Source organism: Acanthochromis polyacanthus, chromosome 13 (assembly GCF_021347895.1).
Source record: "Acanthochromis polyacanthus isolate Apoly-LR-REF ecotype Palm Island chromosome 13, KAUST_Apoly_ChrSc, whole genome shotgun sequence".
NCBI lineage: Eukaryota > Metazoa > Chordata > Actinopteri > Pomacentridae > Acanthochromis > Acanthochromis polyacanthus.
In genome coordinates, this window is record NC_067125.1 from 40,146,397 (window position 1) to 40,172,345 (window position 25,949).

Here is a 25,949-nt window from a genome sequence, read left to right on the forward strand (position 1 = left end):
TGAATTATGACATCCCTACAGGGGACTCTTAAGCTGGGCTCACATTAAAGGAATTTTGGGCCAATTTACCCTGTTTCAGTCCTTCCTACAATCACAGAAGAAATCTGGCCTTAGAACCCATGAACCCATGCTCAGCCCAGATTATTTGCTAACGTGAAGCGTTTACAGATCCAGTCAAATGTTTGCAGTCTCTTTGGGGTTGGCCCAATTTGCATCAAACATGTCTGATACCTTCAAATTAAAATTAGGATGTTATGATTATCACACTACTGCCCAGAGCAAAAGACACAGTTGCTAAGCATTGCTAAACATTCTAGCACTACAGGCTATTTATGTGATCCACAGATATGACAGATGTGTTAAAATCTCACCTCCAGTTTTCACAACAACCCATCTTAACTGCAGCTTCCTAAACATTTTCTCATCCAGACCCATTTAGCTTTCTGCTTTTGTTTTTTCTGACTGCACAGTAATATTAGTGTTACAGCACATTCTCTGTTTTGTTTACATCTGCTTCTCCATGAAATCACGTGTTGCCGCTCTGTTCAACCGGATAGCATATAAACTGCTCCCTTTGGCATGACAAACGTAATAACATCCTGCAGTGTGCGATTGATTACTTTCAGATCTTGAAATGCACGTGGTGCATGCCTGAGATTAGAGAGAATAATATCTGAGAAGTTTCTCTTTATGTGCGTGATGCAACCCGATAAAAATCTGTTAGCATTTTAAAAACCTGCTGCATGAGTCTACTTTTAGCATATCTTAGGTTTATTCCCTTGAACTCTCAACATTTTTTCTGTGTGTCTGCTCCCATTACATTTTTACTGACCGTTAAGACATTTTTTATTGCAATATAAACATCTATGGAAAAAGCACAAACATGACAAAGTAGAGAAGAAAAATGTATTTTGTGCAGTATAACAATTCTAATGCCATTAATCAAAGAATGAGAATTAAGTTTCTTGGATTACTTGTTTCACAAAGATTGGAAAAACTTGAAATCAACATGTACTTTCCAAATGCCTACAGGTGTTACCACTTCTGGAACAAATTTAGTTTTGGTTTATTTTAGGAGGGGAACTTTTAGAATCAATCATTTGAGGAAATACTTCAAGCTTAGATTTGGTAACACTCCCAACCAAGTGGAAAGTCACTGATAAGCAGCTGAAGAATGACTGGAGTGTTCAAAATCTAATCATTATCTTTGTTTTTATCTCCGTTTCTAGTTCTGATAAATGGTGCAATTTTGACAATTTTCGAAGACAAAATGCTTTTCAAATCCAACAGCAGGTTTCAAGGTTCAGAGATTTCAAGAATCTAGAACATAAATGGGGAATAAATAAAACACTGTTTATCTTAACAACACATATATAGAAAATATACTATAGAGTAAAATGTAGAAACAATTTAAATAGAAATAGTCAATCAATATTAAAAAAGGCAAGTTGACTTTTCCACACACTGACACATCTCAGTGGCCTGGCATCTCTAAGCCATAAATTCTAGTGCAAAGGGAGTATATGGTGTGTTTTTATGAATTACATTTTCATTCATTCAACTGGAAAAGGAAGAAAAACAAAGCAATTAGAAGAAAAACGTTGAGACAATCAATAAGAGGCAAGAGTGTGGCGGCAGGAAGTCGAGGGCAGGAGAGAAACCGAGCAGATGTTTTCATTTGACAGCTCTTATCATTAGAGGTTTTGATGCACTGATATAAAGACATTTTAATGAAGTATGCAGTCCAAATGAACAGCCTTCCTATGGGGAGTTGGGCTAGTGCTGCCAAGCAGTCGGCCACACTGCCAAACAGACAAATCAGAAAGAGAGCAGCTAATGGAGAGGAGAAAGAGAGGAAGAGAGAGCATTTGAAAAGGTATTAGAGGGTGAAAGAGGGAGGCAGGCTGAAAAAATAAGTGCATGGGAGACGTGTGTGCGTCTAAAATTGTGTTTCTGTGTGTGTCTGTGTAAAAAGTGTTCTTTGGATGGTGTTCTCACAGCTGCAGGGGAAGGTGAAGGGGTTCAGATTCCAATTCAACAAAACACAGAGACCGCAGACACACAGACACACACACACACACACACACACACACACACACATCAACTCTGAAATAGACACGAACACACTGCTCTGGCCAAAGTACTTCACTAAAGCTCATGCTCTGAAAAACCTGCAAACACTGCGCAAGCCAGATGATCTTTAAGGCCAAGTCTACAGCCTCCCACTAACACCTACAACTGTCTGTTCCTTACACTGACAAATACACACTTATAAAACAATGGGATATTGACAAGGAAATTATGTCATTAAGGGTGGGTTGCTGGCTGACTTCTCTCTAAATGTTCCCTCATCATGCTGGTCATTTCCTCCTCCCCCTTTCCTCTCTTCCTCCCCTCCTCTTTTCATCCATTTAGGGTAGTGTTGAAATGAAGTGAGTCAGCTTCCAGAAAAAGCCCCGTCCCTGCACCATGGCCAATGGGTGTGTGTGTTTTTTTGTGTGTGTTTGGGTTGAACGACTGTGTGAGTGCGAACAATAAGTACAGCACAGTGGAGCAGACAGAGGAGCAAAAGTGTATGTGTGTGTGTGTGTGTGTGTGTGCAAAGATTGACAGTAATAACAGCATTAACGGCCAACAGCAGAGGGAGATGTGGAGCAGCCTGTTCCTTCTCTGTCCTTTCTCACAGCTGTCGCATTGACAAGGACAGTAGAGCTCACGTATGAGATGTAAGTTATTACTGCAGCCTGGTACAGTTCTCATTACAGTCACTATTTATGATGTGAAGTTTTGATCTAAACAAGGCTTTCACTTATAAGTCTCCTCATCCATCATCCCCAGAAAACCATTCTATTATCCTTCAGTCATCTCTTCCACACATCACCCTCTTCTCTCTGGTTTAATATTAACAACAGATGACCTAGCCTGATCTAGCTAAAGGGGCTTGATGGATTTTCTCTGCTGTAGAATTAGCTGTCAGGAAGATTCCTGAATGGTGAAATTTACCACCTTTTATCCAAGTCCCTACTACATTCAGAAAGTCTTTCCATTGCCACATCCAATGATTAATGTCTGTGGCAATGCAATGTAGTAAGAGTACAATAGATTCCACAGGGTAACTGCAGTGTAAGACAAGTACAACGAATGAATAGGCCCAAAAAGCGTACAGTGTTTCCCCACAAAGTCTCAGCAGTACAAGAAATACAGACTTTATTGTGATGCAATTGGCTGCACTGCTTGGAAGTGCTTTTATCGCAGAGTTTCAGGTGAAGACCTGTAAACACCACAAAGGAAACTGCAGAGGAGGGAGAGAGAATGAACAGCTTGCTTCCCTCCAGCAGTGTCCCTCATTCTCCTTGTGTGTTTGCATGCATGCATTTGTGTATGTGCATTATTTCCCTGCAGTCCTGTCCTTCTGTCACAGGGAGCTGAGGATCTATTATTCAGAATGGCCTCATAGTATAGATGCTCAAGCACCCCTAAGGCAGAGTATGTGACAGCGAGGAAGGAGGGAGAGCAAAACTAAGAAGGATAGGAGGAAGAATGGTAGAAAATGACGGAATAAGTTAAAGTAAGCTTCACTTTAATTTTCAATAAATGTCGTAGTAATTGAAAATACAAGCAACACCCTTCATCTTTCAATAAGTCAAGTAAAGACAGGAACACCGTGGGCGCAAAGTTAGCTACACTACGTGTGTGTGTATGTGTGTGTGTGTGTGTGTTAACTACCGAGTCACTTCTGAGACTGATGACTGCTGGGATAAAGAAAACATCCCACGTGTCTGAGTGCATGTGAGCCTGAGTGTCAGACTGACATGTCTGTACCGTATTTAAAAGCATGAGGTCATTGAAAACACAGTGGGCACAGACTGTCATTTTGTATGTGTAAGTGTGCATCTGTGTGCACACCCATGTGTTTACAAGCACATAATTAAATTACTGCCTGATTAAAGCAATACTGCAAGTATCACACCTGAAACAGCTTAACTGTAAAATGTGTTTAATTGAAGTTAAAGTGGGCATAAACATATTTTTCTTCTATCTGCAAAACTGCTTAGAATTAAAAACTACCCTAAGCTTTCTGATAAGTCTTCTCACCCTGTACAGTTTATTCAACGGTGTGAAAATTTGAATTTCCTGCCTACCAATCATTTGGTGTAAGCAGGCATCAGGGATGGCTCATTTTGTGGAATTTTTCCCCACATAAGCCCCTTTTAAATCATAAATCCACAGAACGCTGTGACTCTCTTTGAAGACTCAAAAGTGTGAAATCATCACTTTTTCATGTATATTTCCCTTCCAACTATTTCACAGATTCTGAATGGGAAGTCTGACTTTGTACACTCCTGAAAGGGAGACATTTTATCCTAAATTGAGCTTTAATTCAAATCTCCCCAATTTGAATTTTGGAACCAGAAAATGCTTCCCCACTCTTGGAAAAAAAAAACCCTCTGGGTATTATTCGAGAGAGATACAGTCAGTACTAGTTGTAGTAAAAGAAAATGTTGGTACAGCATTACAAACTAGAGGATTTATAGATTCTCTTCCACACCACTCATCCAGCTATTTCTATTAATCTTTCTGTAAATACCTGTATGCAGTGCAGTAGATCTGTATGGTAGTAGCGGTCATGGTGAGCGTTTGCAGCAGCTAGTGTTAGCAAGTAGTCATTCCTGGCCTGTGTCGCTTTGGAGTTACAGTCGCTTCTCTTGGCTTTCAACTGCAAAAAAGACAGACAGAGCATATTGTAGTACTGCATTAGAGCAAAATACCACTGCTTTAAGTCTTAGGTAGAGGACTTTTAATGTCAATCACCTGGAGTTGAATTCAATCCATGACTTATGCTATATAAGCAGGTTTTCCCTGCAAAGATAAACATTTATTGCTCCTCCTAAAGAGACTTTAGCCAGCACCAAAATAATAACAATAAAAAAAGGCTTTGTTAATTAGGGTTTCATTTACTCAAGCATATCAGAATTTATTGATCAAATGACAGAAAAATACAGAGCTTTCTGTCCAATAAGGCGCTGCCTATACTGCATGTGGACTAATCATGCCTATTATGGTGCACTGTCACCCCCTACTCTCAGGCACGAAAAAACTCTGACTTAAGAGTACGTTATTAGTTTCTGGTCTGAAAAGAGCAAAATACCACTACAATTTTTGTATTATGGTTCATAATAGTGCACTCGAAAGCTCTGCCTGAATATGCCAGTAATGGAGTTGTGTTTGTGTCTCTGAGGGAGAGGCCTTCTTACCTTTACACTTGCTTTCTGTAAACTAATTCTGGACTGAAACAGACCCAGTTTGGACCTGAAAAACAAAACAGAGCAACCAAATGAATTAGTCTGAATGACTAATGCATCTCATTTTATCATTATAAAAGAATTTGACATTGCTAAAGCTTGTGTGAAACAAATATTTTGCTTTTTGACAATCCTGCAGACCTTTAAAATAAGATTTATTTAAACATACAGTAACAAGATAGAAAGGAGAAAAATAACCACACATCTCTGCAGCATCATAGCTCTAACCCCTGATTCAGACCAGACATCAAAAATTGACCCTGGCCTGAACAGACTGAGGCTTCACGGCAGTAAATCTCAGCCTGATCCAGCCATTATGATTTATATCAATGGTGATATCAGAGGGACCTGCTCGATAAAATGATAAAGTGAGCCTGTGTGTGTCCATGTGTAGTCTACTTTTTAGTGTCACCGTGGTCGTGTGCATGAAAACAGGCCCTGTAAATTTCTCTTAACTCTCACAGATACAGATGCAAAATGCTTTGACAGGGTCTGTCGCTTGCCTATAGGTGTGAATACATGTGATGGGTTCCTATGTCTGCTGCCCTCCTTTACACGGCAAGTTAAAACTAAGTGCACATTGTGTCTCTGCATTCACACCAATTTCTTCCTGTGTGTTCTCTGTGCCTGACAAGGACTAATGTTTCGCCATTTTTTTCTTCTGAAATACACACACACACAAACAGTTTTCCACAATGCCACAGAGGCGATGCAGTAATTTCTGTGGCTGCGACTTTCTACTGAGTGATAGAGAACAGAAAAGAGTTGACTGTTCAATCGATGTGAGCGCTAACCAGAGCCGAGAATTCAATGAGGTGAAAATGTCACCATAGCTACTGCTACCTAACAATAGAAGGAAAACAACACTCAGCACTGGATCCAACTCTAGAACTAGTTGTGAGACTGCAAAGCCTCAGCTCTTGAAATATTGAAACAGAAACTCAACTGAGTTGGCTGTCAATAGAGAAAGACTCTTAAGTTCCAAATGTAATTAAAAGTAAAAATCAGACATCTCAGAAGAAAAATTGTAATCAGTCAAAACATTATACACTGACAGTCAATAGAAACTTTGAGACCATATTTTTCAACATAATTTTTATTTTGAAGCCCCAAACTGGATTTTCTTCATATGAATCATTTGTTTAGCATATTGGCATACAGAAACAAAAATCTAAAGTTTCAAGAATGATTTCAAAATAAAGAATTTCACAAAAGAAAACGGCACCTGCCAAACACAAAGTCACAACAGTCAATACCGAGTATGGCCTCCATCTGCTTGGATGCAGGCAGCAATCCGTCGGCGCATGCTTTGGACCAGGCTTCTGATTGTGGGTTGGGAACAGCCCATACGCCTGGATACATCACTGTAGCTCAAAGCGGCCTCCACCATACCCAGTGCCCGGAGACATTGTTCATGTGATAGACGCGGCATGATGCTGTTCACTGGACTAACAATGGTGGCCTTTTTTGGGCCTTTATATAGGCCTTCAGAACCCATTCTCACATTATGCAGATACTCACTGAGTATTGCTTGGTGTGTATTTGGTTCACTTTTGCAAAGTGACCAACCCATGTGCAGTGAATCATGACACAATGACAACTCATCATTATCTCAACTACCAGGGCACTAGATCATCAGTAAATCCACCATGAATCATTACAACCCCCCTACAAGTAGAATTCTGCCTACATTTCTACCTCAAAGTTTCTATTGACTGTCAGCATAATAAAGACACATTGCCCACATATAAAGAACTTCACATCAGTGCATCGGTGTTCATTGTTTTGTTCACTGACATAGTGCAATAAAGTTTTGTTTTTGTTTTGTACCGTAATGAATATTGAATGAATATGGCATCTCGTTTACATCTCTTATTAAGGAGAAGAAGAAAAAATTGTAATCAGTCAAAACATTATATATCTGCTGATTTCAGAAAAATGTGATAAATACAGAATATCATTTTGCAAATGTAAAATTTAACCAAACCAAGATCACCTATTGATGCAGTTGTATTGCTTTGATCTGTTTCAATCTCTATTTTTGTGGTCTGACTCATCAACATCACCGTACAAATGTAACTGATTTTTTCTCCTCTTTCTATTTCTCTCACACACACATATTGTACCTGCGAGGTTAACCAACTTTGTTTTCTTGACCGTATTCCTTCTGACAATGGGGACCATTTGTTTAGTCGTAGTATTTTTATTTTTAGACAAAACTCAAATGCACAATGCCGTGGCAAACTCACTTGGCCTCTATGTCGGCTTTCTCTCGTACAGCGTGGGCAACCTGCTCACAGTCGTAGTATTTTTTCTTGGCTTTGGCCAACTCTTTCACCGACTCCTGCAGCTCTGCTTGAATGCCACTCAACTGATCTATGGTCTGTGATGGGAAAAAAAAGAAGCAAAACAGGCAAGTTGTTAAAGAAAGAGCATACCAAGATGAGTCACGTTAGCTCAGTGTGAGTACACGGAGAGAGACAGAGAGGGATGGAGAACAAAGATTGCTTCGGGGAAATATGACTAACTCCCCACTGTCTGCACATCCACTCACCTTTTTGAGTTGCTGCTCCTTATAGAGCCTAACAGTCTTAGCAGGCTCTGATACTTGACTCTTGTAGTTGTCACATACATTGAGCCTGGACTGGCTCACCTGCACTGTACCTTCTAAATAGGACCTCCACACTGCATACACATTCCTAGTTGGAGAGAGAAAGCACAAAAATGCTGAATGGCTGCTGCTTCTCTCTAACTTAAACTCCCAAAAGCAATTGCTGAGAAAACCATAAATTTTGCCTGAAGATTGGTTGAATTGTCTGGTTGCCACTGTGGGCATTAAAAGCTGCATGCGCATGCAGCTGGAAAGGTAAAAGATTTGTGTAGAAATGCAGCAGTTGCCAGAACTGACAAACACAAAACTGATGCTGAGTGTATCTGTGAACTGCACATTTAACTGCATTATTTTTTGGGTGCCACAATAAGTTGGATCCATTTTAAGGTTTTATATTTCAGTGGCTGTCAGAGTAAATAATGACTCATAGCTGTGCTGTAGTAGACCATTATATGCAGTTTTTTCCCCTCAAACTCTGAAGCAGTGCAACAGAGCATAGATTTGGCTTTCATCTGATCAGTGCAGCTGACTGTGCAAGCAATTTGTAGATGATGCAAGAACACAAAGCGTAACCAAAAATAGTTTTCAGCCCCCAACTATTTAGAAAACATGGATGCATTTGTTTGTGTGTTTTCTTACCTATAGTCTGTTCTCTGGTCATCGGGGTTGATACCAGGCCAGTCTCTCTTTAGGTACTGGCTCGCTAACTTCTGCAGAGCCTGAAAGCAAAAGAATAGAAATTAAGCGCTGGGAGTAATTAAGGACAAACTGCTACCTGTTTTCTAAATAGTAAATCTCTGCCTAACCCTCAGAGGAGAGACCTTTTGGTGCTATAAGGTCCTTTTAGAATTAAAAAAGTGGAATTTACAACTGGAGCACGTTTAGGAAGTTTCTTGGGCAGGATGTTGCAGGACTGGCTGAGTATCCTTCTTCAAATCACAGTAACTCAGAAGAGGGAAATGATTTCCTCAGCTTGCTTCATAGGGTACATACTCTAACAAGAATATTCTACTTGACAGAAATACATTCAGGAAAGATGACTAAAGTTTATGCGCAGTAACACAAGAGACAAGCGTTGGTTTTACTTCATAAGCAGCGGGCATTTTACAGTTCACTTTTAGGTGGTAAAAGGAAGCACTTAACCCTCTTAACCCAAAAACCCACAGGCAGGCTTCAAAGATAAGGCATCTTTAAAAGTTGGCAAAATTACGTAATGTATCTCAGTCAAAGAATTACTGGATTTCCAACGGGCTTTGAACTTATCAGGTGTGACTTCCTGTTTCCTCAGGAAAATGACCCAAATCTAAGCTTAAAATGGCATTTCATCAAAATCACTTTATTCCACTTTTTCCAAAAAAAAAAAAAAAAAAAAAAGACAAAACGAAACCATTTGCTTTAAGCAGATCCTGGTTAATTCTTCACTCACTGCAACCGCAAAGCCATCAGTGACTCAGCTGTAACCAACAGCCACATAACAAAAATTCAACAACTGCTTGGTTGAACTCGGCTGAACTGTACGCTGTTCTTACCGAGCAGATAGCATCAAGCGTTTCAGTAAATGGAAGTAGTAAAATATCTATAGTACATGCAGCTCTCATTATTCCTAGTATTGACAACACCTGTGTGCACAAAATTATGCACATACTGATGTTGACATACCACATTTTGTTTTTAAATTACTGGAAAAGAACCAAAGAAATTCAATTTTCATTTTTGAATTCTCCCCAGCTCTAGCCATGATTGTGCTGTTTCCATAGAGGTGCAGGACTTTATATCGCAGTGAGGCCCAGAAACTGCTTTGGGTTCAGAAGATTAACTCATATTGTTACAGAATGGGGTTAGAAAACCCAGACGCAGGCACAGATGGGGCAGACAGGAGGTCACAGGAGAATGGTCTTTATTAAAACAAACCGGGACAAACCAATACAGAAGGGAAAACCAAACAGGGGGAGGAACTAAACCAGGCCGATACTAAGTAGTCACCAACAAAAACCCACAGCTAATCTACAAACAAAACCAAACAGGGATGAACTGATGCAGTTAAATAGTGTACTTACAAAGATTGGAAAGCTAAGCTACAGGGCAAGGTAGGCAGACAAGGAACTAAACAGGGATGGGCAGGAATCTGGGGAGAAGAGGAGTAGAGTCCATGGAGCAGAAGCAGTCAGATGGTAGAGCTTGGCAGGGAGAACATAATCCAAAGAGGGTAACTTAGTCCAAGACGGGATGTGAGTTCTTTATGATCCGACAAGGTGTAACTGAAGGAACAGGGCTTCAATCGTGAGGAGGTGAACTTGTGGGCAGGTGAGCTGATTACTGCAATATGTGACACCTGCAGTAATCAGCTGATTGCATACAGGTGAGCAGAGAGAGCAAGACACAGGGACGAGAGAGACAGGAGGGAGACAGACGACAGACAGGAGGGAGACAGACGACAGACAGAGGGAGCCAAAGGGAGACAGATCAAAACAGAACGGACAGATACAGAAGGAGCAGGAGGAAAAATGAAAACAGGAGCTGGAGCAGGGATCATAACACATACGGTATTCCACTTTACTCCTGACATCTCCACTATGTCTTTAGATTTCACTCTGGCTTGGTCACTTCATAACGTCAGATTTCATTGTGTTTCTGTTCCAAGCACACAGCAAAAACCTTTAATTTTGCGCTCAGTAAACAATACAACACAAACAGCTCTGTCAGCAAGAGTGACTCCCCAGTCAGGTCCTGTGTGTACGAGCAGAAACCCGAGGGCCGCAAGAAAGGGTAACCCACATCCTCCAGACTGGGTCACTGTGTCAGTGGCGACGACTCACAGACACACTGCCCTTGCGTCCTTGTTTGTATTTGTGCAGGGATGGGTAGGACAGCAAATCCCCATTAATGAAACAGTAGTTAACAAACCTGAACAACGACAAACAACTCAATCAGGACAATCAGAGCTGAGGGACACAGTGATACCCCATTCCCCCAAGCCACACTCTTCCCTTTATCTGTTTCATCACACTTCCAGATCTGCATGTAAATCTGGTCCCAGTTCTGTTTACAAATCTCCTCCTTTTCCTCCCAATCAACTCTCCCCTCCATCCTTCACTCTCCATCTTGAACATTACAATTCTCAGAGGCCTTTTTTCAAATGTTCGACGATTGCTCTCCCCATCCCCATAACCCATTAATTTCCACATCCTCCCTGCACTCTCTCTCTCTCTCTAATATCGTTCTATCGAGCTGCCGTTGTTTTCAAATCTCTACTCCTGTCTTTCTCGTTCTACATATTTCATTGAATCATCTTCTGTCTCTCTCTGCTTGCCCTTTTTGCCTGTCATTGATGGTAACTCAGGTCATCACAAAACATCTACCAATTCTTTCTCTCGGATCCTGGGCCTGAAATTTGTTTCCCTCCAGATGACATACAAGTTTGTGTCTTGGAGGAGACTGTGGCCTAGTGACCTCTGGCACCAAGCAGCTAAATCCTTCAATAAATGAGGACAACCACTCTTTTTCTACGAAAGCACCGTTACCACGAAAATGTTCCAGTGAGAGAGAATTGGCAGCCAAGTGAGTACATATTTTGTCGTCGGCTAAACGAAGCACATAAGGCAGTACTACTAATGGACAGAGTTGCAAAGTAGTCCAGGTCCTCTTTTAAATTAAAAAAAGTAACATTTTTTATCAAATTTCTATGCATTCATTTTGTCTTTGTCTATCGCCATGTAACTGTCTTTATCTCACATCAGTGTCATCTCTTTCAGCACACAAAGGTAGAGTTTATTAACAGTAATCAAATACAAAGCTGCAAGGAACTCAACATACAATTAAAAAGGCAAAGCTGCAAATAAAATGTACACACTTCGAGTGACAATTAAGAATGCCACGATTAGCTGGCACCATCGATGATGCTGAAAATGCATCAATATATTAAACTGTTATGGAAAAGGCCAAACCATCATGTAACCTATTCATTAGCAGTGATCACTTTTAAATATGTGTTATCCTTGGAGCTCCTACACTCTTAAAGCTCAAAAATAAAAGGAACTGAAATGAATTATTAAGTGTAAGATAATTAGTCATTTGAATTTGTCAGTAGAGTCATCAGAAATATTGCTCATGGTTGTAAAAACAATTGCTTTGCTGTTGACACACACAAAAACAGCAAAAAAAAAAGAAAGAAATACAACTGCAATATAGTGTGTTCACATGCACAATGATTTATCTTAACTCATGTTGGAATTAATAATTCAGTTTAACCATTTTCTTTTAAAGTTTCAGCGGTCTACAGATATAAATGAGATCCTTTATAAAGGCCCCAAATCAGCTTTGAACCAGTTTCTCTTGCGTTATTCAATCATAATTAAAATTCACTGATGAGCAGCACTGATGACTCCTGAGGCTTGAAAAGAGGTTGCATATTTCTGCCATGTCTGATTGACTGCACAGGTTACCTCAGGAAATGGAGTCAGCACTCATTTATGTAAGCTACAGTCAGAGGAGTTTGGTGCCAAAGACAAGAACAAATATGAGAAAATGCACGCACACGTGCCTAAGCACAAACACACACACACAAAAAGAAAACCTATGGCACAGAAACTGCACTGTCCACTGCATGAGGAAACACGTCTAGTTCAAGAATAGTCACCCTCTCTCTCACTATCTCACTCTCAAGGGAAGGGTGGAGTGGGTGTGGAATGGTATTGATGAAAGTCTCTCACTGTGAGCATGTTTGTTTGAAAAAGTGAGGAAAGAGGGGGAGTGAAAAGGAGTGCTATAGAGAGACAACATTAAATTTGCAATAAAAGAGACTGGGATGTAATTGCCGTCCTGCTGCATAAACATGTATGTTTGGTGAGTAAGTTGTGCATGTGTTTTTGTGTACAAAACATATACATAACGCACACATGCACAACATGGGGAGAGTGTTTCCTGGCAGCTGAGACAGACACTTACTGTGAGCTGGCAGGCAGACAGGAGGACTTCTTTGACAGATTAACTTCCATCGATAATTACTCAAGCGCAAAAAACATAAAACCTGCAGCTGCATGTGAAACGGTAACACCTAAACTATTTCTTAAAACATTAAGGAAATCTTCTGAACAGTGAAAGTGTGATTCAATGATACCAGTTATTAGATTTGCTTTGGATTTGGTCCAGCTGGACATCTGGGATCAGCATGTGCTGAGCTGACTTTTATCACTCATAAAGGAGAGGGTCCCATTTCTTCAGATCCACGTTCCCTGAAACTTTACAAACCATACGATCAAAAATTCACTCCCACTTCACACTGTGATTGGTCAGCTGTGCAGAGGTGAGAAAGAAGGCAGGGTTTAGAGCTCAGTCTCTAGCTGTCATCTTTCTTTTTCGTTAAAACTATACATCTCTTGTTACAAGAAAACATCTTCCCTATCTCCATGCTTTTCACTTAATGTGGCTGCTCATAACAGCTAGAAACACTTTTGATATCTGACAAGGTCGGACAACATGTTGAGAAAGCAGATGTTACACCACAAAAGACTAAATCTGGAAGGTATCAACCTGATTTGTTTGCACTTCTTAATGCTCCGATCAGGGTTTTCTGGGACATGCTCAGTAAAAAAAATTGTCTCCACAGATGGGTAACATAAATTTCCTACAATCTGTAAGTTTTAATCTTCAAATATATATATATATTTCTAAAACTCAATAAAGTCCTATTATTACTATGCACTTTCTAGCTTTATTAAGAGCAACTAGAGCTATGGCACGCAGGCAGATGGAAAAAATGAATCAATACAAGCAATGCAGCTTTCTTCCTAAATACTCTACATGGAGCCTACAATAATCCATAAACAGATAACATGAAATGAACTTAATGAACATCATACCATGTCCTGACACAAGACTGAATGCAGTCATGTGACAGAAGTTGCTCCAATGATTTATGCCATGTGACGTGGCTACTCCAATGGCATAGAGTGTCAGCGTTCAGGTCACAGTAACGTTGTCTTTGCACACTTCAGCCTGCTTCTAAACGAGCAAATCCGGCTGGAAGGTGTTGAGCATTATAGGAGTCTGCTTCATGGTGGCATTTTACAGTACCGGCTAAATTCCCACAGCGTTTTTGCAAACTACTGCCAGTAGTCCAAATAACCACCTCCTTGAATCGCTACAGTGTTGAATAGTGGTGTGAGCAGATTTTACAGCTGATGTACAACAGACTTTCTGACATGCATGTCCTTCTTCTGCCTTACTGGGTAATATATTTTGAATTAGTTAAATTATTAATGTCAAATAATCAATTAACGATGAATCATTCACAGCCCTAATTTCTGTGCATTTCAGCCTACGCACATACTTAACTCTCAATGAATTTCACTGTTGACACCTCACAACAACACAGCAAAAAATTTGAATTGCATCTTCCCACAGAATGATGATAGTTTGAATTTTGACCCCCATCTCTAATACTGGAATTGTCTCGGGTTCCGATCTAATAACAGCCAGTATTTTAAAGAATGCATGGGCATGGGTGTGAGTACAGTTGAACAAATGGGAGCCTATCCTTCATTTATATGTGGCAGTATCTCCACCAACCAAATCATTAAGTAGCAGAAGTGATACTGTTTCCACATTATTTCTCCATCAGACAAGACACAAATCACCTCTACATCCTTGCTCCAAATCTTGTTTGATGGCAGCACACAACTTAAAGCCCCCTCAGATGAGTCTATGGTGACAGGCCTGTTATCTGAGCAAGAGCAATGACAGATAAACTTGGCAATGACTGAATGGCGAGAATCACTCCGAGTGACTGATTTGTGACAGCTTCACTGAGGTGCTATTGGCCGACTTAGAAGGATTTCCGATGCTCCTTCATTGCCGCCCCCTACTGCCTCCCATTTGTTTACTTTCATTTCATTTTCATCATAACTACTTCTTCCTCTACCCCTCTTTTTTCTCAATTTTATCTCCTTTTTCATCCTGAAAGCATCTTTCCTATCTTTCTCACTCTCCAGCTCCCTTCTTTTCATTTTCAACATGACATCTCATCCCTCCATCCTCCCTTCTCTGCTGTCATCACCTGACAACCACCTGAAGAGCATGTTGCTATGGCAACCCCTGTCTGGTCTTCCTGTGTGGTCTGGGTAAGGTGGAACTGCTCCTTTTAATACACGCACGTTCAGTAAAACACATACGCCGCCTCACAGGCATCCTGTTTTTGAGATCAGAGTGTACAGGCAGGAGACGTGTGTGTGTGTGTGTGTGTGTGTGTGTGTGTGTGTGTGTGTGTGTGTGTGTGTGTGTGTGTGTGTGTGTGTGTGTGTGTGTGTGTGAGACAGAGAGAGAGAGAGAGAGAGAGAGAGAGAGAAGGGTTGATAGACAAAGAAAAGTAAAAGGAAGAGGCAGAAAGGCTAAATATTGCAAACTGTAGGCATGCCAGTTAGCTAAACATCCTGTAATTATTTTCATCATTGGAAATATGTGAGCTCATTTATCTATTCACAGTTGCATTCTTTCATTTTCTAAATGACAGACAAGTCCATGGGAGACCACAACTACAGGTCGCCATACGATGACATAATTCTTACTCACTCGCCTGAAAGACGGACGCATTTGTTGGACATGTTCACTTTCAAACCTCTAAAATGTATCCAGGCAGCTCTTTGCAGTCCACACAACAGCAGCTATTCAAGTAACCTTAACTGAGAAGTACCGAATTAAATAAAGAGAGGAAATAAAGAAATACATAGAACAAGAATAAGGGTTCAGGGTATTATTGTTATAATATCATTTATTAGTGATTTTTTTTTCAAATAATTACTGTTATGCCTGCCACAATTAGTCAACATAGTCAGCAACAGTGTCGATGCCAATATTTTCAATCAATGCAGTATTTTTTATTGGGTTTTTTATGTTTTAATTGATAGAAACAAATCACTTTGTAATTGTTGCGTTATGACATCAGTCATTTTTAGCTACTGTCATTGGTCAGGTGCACTCAGTTGTTTTAGAAAATGATGGCGACAGTAGAATCCAACTTAGGCTAGGGTATATGTGACCCAAGGCCTCAAAACTATTTAGTCACCGAGAAAGGGGAGCAAAGTATTGATGGCATACCTCAGCGGCACTAGCACAATGCACGAGCACCAGCAAAGAAAATGCACAGGCTGCATCGCCAGAAAGGAAAAACCACTAAGTGTTCATTAGTAAGAAGAGCTTTTTAATATCTCTTGTCCTGCAGCTAAATACAATTATAAAGCCCTAAGGTCATCTGCCTGCTACCTTAGAATTTCAATTAAATAAGTGTTTGAGAAAAATGTTTAGGCTTACTACTTAGACAAATGGTGCCTGTGTGTGTGTGTGTGTGTGTGTGTGTGTGTGTGTGTGTGTGTGTGTGTGTGTGTGTGTGTGTGTGTGTGTGTGTGTGTGTGTGTGTGCGCACTGGACTTTTTGGACAATTTCACTTCTGCCGTTATTTTACTGACATTTCTTTGTGCAATCTTTGCTAACAGTTTGTTTTGTGCCATGACATGTAAAATAAAATGCACCTAAATAAAGAGGTCAATTTGATTTTTTTTGTAAGAAAATTAATTGTCTAGATTAGCTTTTCTCAAAGAATTGTTGAGAAATTAATCAATAGAAAAACAGTGCATGGTGGTAGCCTTAATTACTGTTCTCTCAACTGCACATCCTCTCAAACCGTCTCTGCTGACGGACACCTTGTTACGCCTTCCTTATGTTTACTTTCGGTCTTGCACTCACTTATTTTCCCCCGTCTGCGGCTCAGTCACTTTCACTCACTTTCTATCCGTTGTCTCTCTCTCATTTCTTCCCGTCTTTGTGTGTCTGCTTTTTCCACCCCCTTACTTTCTCAACTTCCTCCTAAATCAATATACTTGATTTTCTCTCACATCCCTTCCTGTCGGCACTGCTCTGGCTCTGAGGCTCTCTGCCTTGTGTGCACTGGGTTTCTCTGACATCCACATCTGCAGAGTAGGCTGAGGTAAAGTCAAGGATGACTGAGAGGAGAATGAACGGAAGAGGAGCAAGACGGAGTGAGAGGCGACAGGAGGAAGCTGTTTTGGTTTTAAAAAGACTGCAGCAGACAGCACTGACATGTTGTGTGAATGGTATCGCATGTGATGTGTACATGTGTGTGACGTCACTTTACTCATCAATGACTCTTGTTCTCAGACTACCTATTAACCTTTCATCAATGTAGATGAAATATCATAATACAATGATATCAGATACATTATAGATAAATGCATGATTACCAAGATAACTATAATAGATGTGTGCATGAGCTATTGCTACATACAGTTGTGAAAAAGGGTGAGGGCAATACAGAGAGGAGGGGCAGAAAAAATGGAGAAGAAATAAGAAAATGTAATGAAAAAGAAAATGAATTACAAAGAGCTGTGTTTTGAGTGTGTTTTACAATTGCAGATTAACTGCTGTGCACAGACTATTTCAGATAAAATAAATAAAACCTAAGAATTCACTATTTATTTTTAGAACTTACATAAGATGAAATCAGCCATGATGTTCAGGCTGATTTACATCTAGCAGTACACTATGGGAGCTCTGAAGGACACACAACAGCAGCCTCAGCAGTCAGGCCTTTTTGGGCAGTACAGTCAAGTGTGACCCCAGCTCAAAACTATTCCAGTAATGTTGATCGTGGGAGAGGAATACGGGACAAATAGCTAACGCTCACATGCCAACACACACTCACACACACAGAAAACACGGAGCTTTTTGATTGACGGCTGGTAATTGCGACTGGCTCCTTCACAGAGGGGACGCCTGGTTTGGCACAGTGAAAAGACAAAGGTTAAACGACAGCATCTTCATTTTCTTTCTCGTTCTGTTGTCCTCCTACACCGCCCCTGTGGCCTATCTCTGTAGCTCTTTCCCTGTTTTGTTAAATGCTCTTGTCAGTTTCTCTCCCTGCCTCCCAGAATGTCTCTTAAATCTCCCTCTCTTTCTTTCTCTCTTTTGGAATAGCGGACTGGCACCATTTTCCTGAACAACTGCCAGCGGTCGGCTACCTGAGTGTCTAGTGGAAAGAGCGACAAGAGCCAAGGGCAGACGTGCCGTAGCAAAATCCTACTGTGACAGAATAAAGGGGGGCAAAAATTTGTTTTCTTATCAGATCTTGAAACAAAATCTATTTCCCATTCATCATGCATTTATTTAAAAAAAAGCCATTGTACTCAGACATTCCCACACAAACACACACCTACAATTAGGAGGGAATCCATTGTCCTACTGGGTAGGGGGGTTGTTGCTAAGCAACGTCTATTTCTAAGGTGAACAGGAGCGTGCGGAGGGAGAATAGTGAGAGACACAGAGAAAGCAAGGCTGAGTGAGGGAGAGAGGGAGATAATGAGGGTCTGAAACTGGGGGGTTGACCACAGGAAACTCTCACTTAATCATTCAAACCACATGCAAATGAAGACACACATGCTCAAACAAGCGCCTTTCCTCTTATGCTCCCTGCTCTACTCATACTCTAAACTCATCCTCTCATGTGTATATGTATGATGAGGATATTAGGGCTACAAAACAAGGGTTATTTGTGTGGACAGCTGCATAGAATGAATATCTGCACGGTAATATGTACTTAAGCGCTGGATGGGACACGTATTAGAATGTCTTTCATTAAGCTACAGGAGGATTTTACAGCTGAGTGTCTCCATGTGTGTGAATGTGAATATGATGGGAGCTTAAGCTGAGCAACATCAAATACAATAGAAATCAGACAGACTTTCACATTGTTGGCGGCGAGCACTGCTTGGTTTCTACTTACACTACTCAACTCATGCTTAGTAACATGAATACGCTGACGCAGCCTTCTACTGGGAAATATATTTTGGTTCTGTGAGTCCTGACAAATCAGCAGCAGACTACAAAGTGCCTGCCTTATGGATGAAAACGATTTGACGGTATGGAAGCAGTTCAGAACTGTAGAAAAAAAAACACAGCTCACTCCATTTCAATTCAACATTTGACATTTTGGTATCACTTTGGACTGGACTTCCTGGATGGTATCCGACCAGCACCTTAAACAACATTCCCTCACAGTACCCGTCTGCCTGTGTTCTTTCAAAGCATGCTGGGGTTTTTTCCCATTTGAATTCCCATAATTTTTGCCCACTGACACAACAAACCCTCAAGAGTTGCTTAGAAATACAAACACTTGCAAATATCTCCTACTTCCCTCAAGTCTGAATAATGATGATACAGCCCTTTAGCCAAAACTATCTTGGCTTCATGTAAATCAATCTTTTTGCCTTATTTAGTAGCATTTTAAAATGTACTCAGAGCCGCATTTCAAAGCAGTAGGGATAGCGTACGCTTTCCTGGATATAAAACCAGGAGCAGATTTAAATGGGTATTTCCTTACGGATTGATCTGTCTATTGTGTTTATTATTACCTGATTGATCGTTTGTGTACAAATTATCAAAAAAGAGTCCATTGTATCATATTGTATTATCTAAGAGCAACTGATTGAGCACTCTGCTACAGAGGTCGACCTGGCTTCAGGAAGAAAAAGAAGAGATGTTTTTTGACTGTCCATTGGTTTGATTTTTGAGATTTTTGAGATTAAAAGCCTACCTGTTTAAAAAGTGTACAGAGGCCATTGAAGTAAGTAGTGCTGCTTGCTAGGCAGAACTGGTAGTTAAAAGAATAAGAGGCATCAAAGACTAAAAACAATGGCTACATAATCAATTGCTTACTGGATGTAAGACTTACTTGTATGCAAAAACACGTCACTGTCTTATAAATTTCACAATTAGAATGCAGAATCTTATGAAGCTGAACGCCCAAAAGAAGAGGGAAAAAGAAATGTCGAAACATCTGCAGATAACTAAACTGGAATAAAGGAAGTGAAACCAAATGTGGCCTGGAGCACATATGTGAATTTTTATTCATCCGAAGAATGAATCAAAAAGAAAGGGGGACTCATTTTAGAAAGCACTCGATTTTAATCCGGTTGCAAACACAGTATGCGCTTCCTTTCAAATCTTACTTAAATCACATTTGTCCTCGATGTAATGATCTAGTGTTTATTCTCATTTTCATTTTCACAGACTGGGGAGAGACGGCAAACAGTAGCACGTAGTTGCATAAACAATCCCATTTTTTTTTCAAACTACTTATGTTTACCTAGTTTACACAATTATAGAATGTTGCAAATTAATATGGATGATTCTCTACTAGTTTCAAGGCTTCATTTCAAGTAATACAAACTTCATTTAAGATTTTCCTTTACATAGTTTAAGCTAGAACATGACATTATTCACATTTGCACAGCAGCTGAGGCAGATATCATCAGGTGAAGATGCAACACAGCAGGAATGGAAATTAATGGTTCTCAGTAGGTCAGCCTTTTACACCCAGAACACTGGGACACCACGTTAGATTGGCCTTCCTTTTATTCACCAGAGCAATCCCACTAAACTGAAAAGGCAATGCTGGGATTCAGACCAAAACTTCAATAGTCTGCACTAAGTATAGCACTGCAATGTTCCAAAATAAAGATGTCTTCATGGTGAATTTCTAACCCTTGAACTGAGGGGCTGTAAGCAGCAATGTCACAGTGCAGCCAGTAGATGTTAAAACACAAGTCACACTTTATGATTGACACAAAACTGTATATAGTAAAGATATATATGGCAAGACAGAACTCAAGGTATTGCTGGGAATCAGACCCAGGATCTCATCTTTCTAGACAGGCTCTCTAACCAGCTAAGCCACAGCACCACTGTCACAGTCCCTTCCTGACTGGAGAATGAGCAGCAACTGCTCATCACTGTTCCTCTAGCAGAAACAGTGGAACTAGCTGCAGCTGGAACCCTGCAGCCACAACAGCCTGGAACGGGCAGTCTCCCAAATGTTTTTTCTTTTGAGCCCGTGGGGGAGGACCAGCGTCCCCCAGTTTCCCAGGAACCTTTTTGCCCTGTCCCTGAGATGCCTCCGCCAAGCGCCATCATGGTCTCCGAGCCGCTGACCGCCGGGATCCCTCCGCCGAGCGCCGCTGAGGTCCCCCCATGCCAGCTTCCTGCCGAGATCCCCCAGCCGCCGCCGCCGCACTGCAACCGGATCACCGGAGCGATCCCGCCGCCCCAGGAGAAGCTTCTGTTGCCAGCCGTCTGCACGCCCGCCAGAGAGGCCATGCCACCGTCGCCGGCCCCAGACCGCTGGAGCGGTTCTACTGGTCCCGGCTGACCCCGGGCTGGTACCCGGAGGAGCCATGACTTCCTGGCCTGTCCGCCTGTGACTTTTTATGGACTTTTTGCCTGGCTGGCATTGGAGCCACCCCTCTGTGTGAGACACTTTTGGTTTAGTTTTCTGGACCCAATTCGGACCCCCTACTTGCCTTCGATGGACCGTTTGGTGCGCCAGGAGGCACATGTTGAGGGCGGGCTGCTGTCACAGTCCTTTCCTGATTGGAGAATGAGCAGCAGGACCTGCAGCAGCTGCTCATCACTGTTCCTCTGCCATACTGGCCAGCGCTGCCTGCTGCTCCAATCGGCCGGGCCCGCTCTCTGAAGAGGCTGCGACGTCCACCTGGCTGCAGCTGCAGCGCTCCCCCAGGTGCCAAGTGCTGGCGCACGCCTTCCCCCTTGCCTGCCTCCCCTTTTTCTCACTGGTCGTGAGTTCAGCCATAGTTGGCTTTTTTTCTGGCTTTTTTTTTTCAATACCTTCTTGGTTTCTGCCGACCTGCCTCGTGTCCGCTCTGTGCACCTCTCATTTGGGGTCGATTTTCACACTCCCAGTAACAGCCACATTAATGAAGTCATTAAAGACATCTCTGGCTATGGTGCTGATTGTATGTTAAAAAGCATTGTCCTTATTGAGCTAAAAATGGACCTTAATAACAGTGATTCCTTTTGTTGTCCACCACAAACTGACTGCCCTAAAAATAGAAATGACTAAAGTATACTGAGTAAAGGCTTACAAGAAAACAATGTAAGACTGTTTGTAACATTCTTACATTGAACGAATGTAGAGGAAAACCTGGAATCTTTAAGGAATTTTTATGGAGTCAACGTGTTGAATCCAACTTCACTTCTTAAAAACCATTTAAATGCAGAAAGGCGCTGTGGCTTAGTTGGTTAAAGCACCTGTCTCGTAAACAGGAGATCCTGGGTCCAAATCCCAGCAGTGCCTTGAGTTTCTAGCTTGCCAAACATGTTTTTACAAAATACAGTTTCATATCAGACTGTAACAGATACCATATAACAACAGATTTGTGTACCTATAAACTATGGACATTCCCTAAGGTGGTGTATCTGTCAAGGAAAATGCAAAACCTTTGCTGCTTTGCACTTCTTATGCAACAAATGCTAAAAGTTTCACTTGCAGATTTTACATTTTCTTTCACTCTCTTCAACATCAAGTGGAGGCGCTGTGGCTTAGTTGGTTAAAGCGCCTGTCTAGTAAACAGGAGATCCTGGGTTCAAATCCCAGCAGTGCCTTTTTTTTCACACTGAGATTTAGGGGACCTGTTCCTGTGCAAAAAATGTGTGTGTGTGTGTGTGTGTGTGTAGCTGATTCACACCTGACACTAACGTGTCTTGGATAAGTTCATGTTATTGCGCTGAGGCCTACAAACTCAGATTGGTCTGATGTGATGAGGCTAAACGTATTGACAGCATGAAGCTCGCCCAAAAAATGTACACATTAGCCGCATCGTTGTATAAGTCGCAGGGTTCAAAGCGTGAGAAAAAAGTAGTGGCTTATAGTACGGAAAGTACGGTACGTTTTTTAGATGCCATGTTGAGGTTGTCTAGCTCAAAACAGAGCTTTACAAAACGTGCCACGTGCAGCAGTCTCTGAGTAACTAAGGACTCAGTAAGCTACTCTGGGAGGGGACAACACTTTGTCTTCATTTGGTCCACAGGTACAATTGCACTTGACTGTAGAAAAACTATAGCTGGGACTTGGACCTGGGACCTCTTGTTTCATACACTGGCCCATTGGCCAACAGCAAAGAGCCAAAAGGCTGCGGTTGAATCACAAAAGCGACAAACTTCAGCAGGGGTTTAGACCACATCAGGAACTCTCAATCTGTTCTTTGAACGTGCGGCTAAGCATGTCCAGAAAGAGGCCAGGCTGCCTTACCTGTGCATAGTCTCGTTCTAGCTGTCCCTTCTTCAGACTGTAGCTCCTGGAGAAAGAAAGAAGAGATTGCTTAGAAATGATTACAGAGTGTGAGGAGAAATTACAGGGGTGTTTAGGTTCACACACAAAACATACATATTTCATATTACAAATATTTTATCATCAAATATACTTTATGCAGTGTTCTATATCATAGGAGAAGGAAGGAAAGATGAATCTGATGTCTTCCATTAGCAGTTTCTGTACTCCATGTAGCCTGTAATTCAAGAAACTACAAATATAGCAATACCACCCAGTCTCCCTTAAATGTTCCTGAACTTGGCTGCCACAGTCATGCAAGGAAGGAATTACCATTGTCGCTTCATTGTTACTTCATTGCTCGACAGTTCTTTCTAAGAATAATTGCTCTATTTCTGACCCACAAAAAGTACAAACTAGTACAAACTTTCCCCCCACTCTCAATGCCACAAAACATCCTGGCAGCAGAGACAGTGGAAGCTCTTATCACAGCACAGGAATGCGCAGAATGAACAACATAACTGTGATCATACAGAGAGATAAGTGGTCATGTAGCTGAATGAACAAAGCGGCATACATAGTGAGGATGACCCCAACAGGTACACAAACATCTTACCTGTTATATTTTAAATAAATTACACTATATATATTGAAATATATCATACTCACATTGCTAACTTTGTGAAATGTACTGTTCATGACCAAATAATACAGCTAAAACAAATGTTATTTTCAAAATAAGATTGATTAGAAATTACTGTTTCTAATGATGTTTACACGTTATTTAAGACCATTTCATTGGACTGGAGAAAAGGCACTGCTGGGATTCGAACCCAGGCTCTCCTGTTTACAAGACAGGCACTTTAACCAACTAAGCCACAGCGCCACACTAACTGTCACTGACAGGGCAAGCTGAGATTGTTTTTTATGACATTTTAAAAATTTGTTTAACTGCTGCTAGATGTCAACACTATCAACTGTATGCAAGAAATGGATGTAGTCTCTTTGTCTAAAAAGCGAAGCCAATGCAGCAGTGCCTCATGAATATAAATGAAATTATGGTCCCATTTAGAGTAAAACCAATGACGAAGCCGATCGCTGTTACCTTGCAACTGACACCTTCTCAAGTTCCACCTCTCATCCAAATATGATCACTTCTGGCTTCAAAAAACAAACAGGTCAACTGAAATGCCACTCCAGTCTACAAGCCAATGGTAATGTCACAGTTTCCAGGTCCACAATTCATTTTGGTTAACAAATGCCATTTTAGAATCCTTTGGCCAAAAAATAATAAAAATGTTGAGGTCAGTGCAGAAACAGGAACACAGATTAACAGGGCCAACTTGTCCTTCCAGTTTTATTTAAACATGACATAAGTCTTCTCTGACAACAGAAGACTACATGGCAGACTTCTCTGGTTTATAGTTTGGGAGGCATTAAAAAACACACAGACAGACATGAAAATTGCCAACTTTGAGTACTCAGTGATATAAATTATCCCTTACCATACTTGTCTGGAAATGTAGTGCATAATTAAAATGTACCTAAAGCAAGAAGAAATCATTTTCTGACTTGAGTCCTGGTTCACATCCGCAATCAAATTATCTAACAATGAGCAGTATTTGTTTAGCCGGATGTTAAATTTACACAGTTTAAATAATATAATGTTACTATCCTCTGGCTGTTTTCAAAATGCTCTAGGCCTTTTTGTTTAAATAATCTGTTGAAACAGCACCGAATATATGCAGCTTACGGATGCAGCCTATGTTGATTGCTGTAATAACCAGTGATTTTCTATTTATTGCACAACATTTTACTGTAACTTCAAGGTATCCAGCCAGTGCTATCTTAAATAAACTCTATACAGCAGACTGTTAACAGCAACAACAGCGCAGGGGGAAAGTGAAGAACACACAGAAAGGAAGACAACACTTACTGTAAGCGTAGACAGCATAATTACTGCCAATTCTCTCTGTACTAATTACAGCCCAAACAAATAGGGCAGTGCTTCTTGTCAAACCTTTCCCAAGGCATCATTTTGTGGTAAAGCTGCTGTGTTCAATCTGTTTGTCAAACAGAGGCTACTTTAGGTTTCTTGGTTTAATAGCTGTAAAGAAACATGGGAAATTCTTAATGGCTAAACTAGTCGGTTTTAAATTCTACACATGAGACACTGCTGTATTAATGATCCACTGTGAGAGGCTGGAGCATGTGTTTAGTGTGCTCCCCCACACTGTGCTTGTCAGTTGAAATACGACACACACCCTCCCCTGATCACATCAATGAGTCCACCAGTGGGCTTAACTGTTGGGCCTGTGCTCTGGAGCGCACATGTACATGCACATGTACACACATGTCCAGGCCTCGTTGGCGCAGTAGGCAGCGCGTCAGTCTCATAATCTGAAGGTCGTGAGTTCGAGCCTCACACGGGGCAGATCTTTTAAAATCCATGTGAAAGATAAAGTTCCACAAGATAGCAAAAAATACCACATTAGGAGTCATCAAAGAAAACATATCAAACACTGAATCCCTATCATATTTGGTCACAAGTTGCCAGAGTCATGCTGTCATTTGTCTAATGCACTGGACAGCATGAAGAAAATCTTAATTGTGTAAAATTTTATTTTCTAAAACATTTGGCTTGTTAGATAACAAAAATAAGTACCTCCACTAACGCAGAGGATTGACTAGGCAAGACTTCAGGACATATTCACAATCCTAACAATCAAAGGTCATATGCAGCCCAGATGACCTCCATGTGCAATCTCATTGTTTTGATCTCAATGTCATGACACTTGTGCTTGTCCGAGACACACATGAATGACAGCTGTGAACAGCAGAGTCCATTAAGCACCTCTTGCACAAGAAATGCAAGAACAAGGCCAGAGTCCACTACACCTCAATC

The 25,949-nt window shown here is 41.0% G+C and overlaps 1 protein-coding gene and 4 non-coding genes across 6 annotated transcripts in view; 3 read left to right on the top strand and 2 right to left on the bottom strand.

Moving 5' to 3' along the window:
• LOC110959454 (F-BAR and double SH3 domains protein 2) overlaps positions 1-25,949 on the bottom strand; it is a 77,663-nt gene that overhangs the window by 34,967 nt on the left and 16,747 nt on the right. For both annotated transcript variants that reach the window (XM_022206338.2, XM_022206331.2), the window contains exons 3-8: positions 23,027-23,072; positions 8,554-8,633; positions 7,858-8,002; positions 7,553-7,686; positions 5,256-5,310; positions 4,589-4,717 (exon numbers count right to left, since the gene is read on the bottom strand). In XM_022206338.2, coding sequence (XP_022062030.1) covers positions 4,589-4,717; positions 5,256-5,310; positions 7,553-7,686; positions 7,858-8,002; positions 8,554-8,633; positions 23,027-23,072 — 589 coding nt within the window. The remainder of the gene's footprint in view (positions 1-4,588; positions 4,718-5,255; positions 5,311-7,552; positions 7,687-7,857; positions 8,003-8,553; positions 8,634-23,026; positions 23,073-25,949) is intronic.
• Positions 21,999-22,072, top strand: trnat-cgu (transfer RNA threonine (anticodon CGU)). The gene has a single exon. It is a non-coding gene; the product is annotated as a tRNA-Thr (tRNA).
• Positions 22,307-22,380, top strand: trnat-agu (transfer RNA threonine (anticodon AGU)). Its single transcript has one exon. It is a non-coding gene; the product is annotated as a tRNA-Thr (tRNA).
• Positions 23,857-23,930, bottom strand: trnat-ugu (transfer RNA threonine (anticodon UGU)). Its single transcript has one exon. It is a non-coding gene; the product is annotated as a tRNA-Thr (tRNA).
• On the top strand, positions 25,406-25,478 carry trnam-cau (transfer RNA methionine (anticodon CAU)). Its single transcript has one exon. It is a non-coding gene; the product is annotated as a tRNA-Met (tRNA).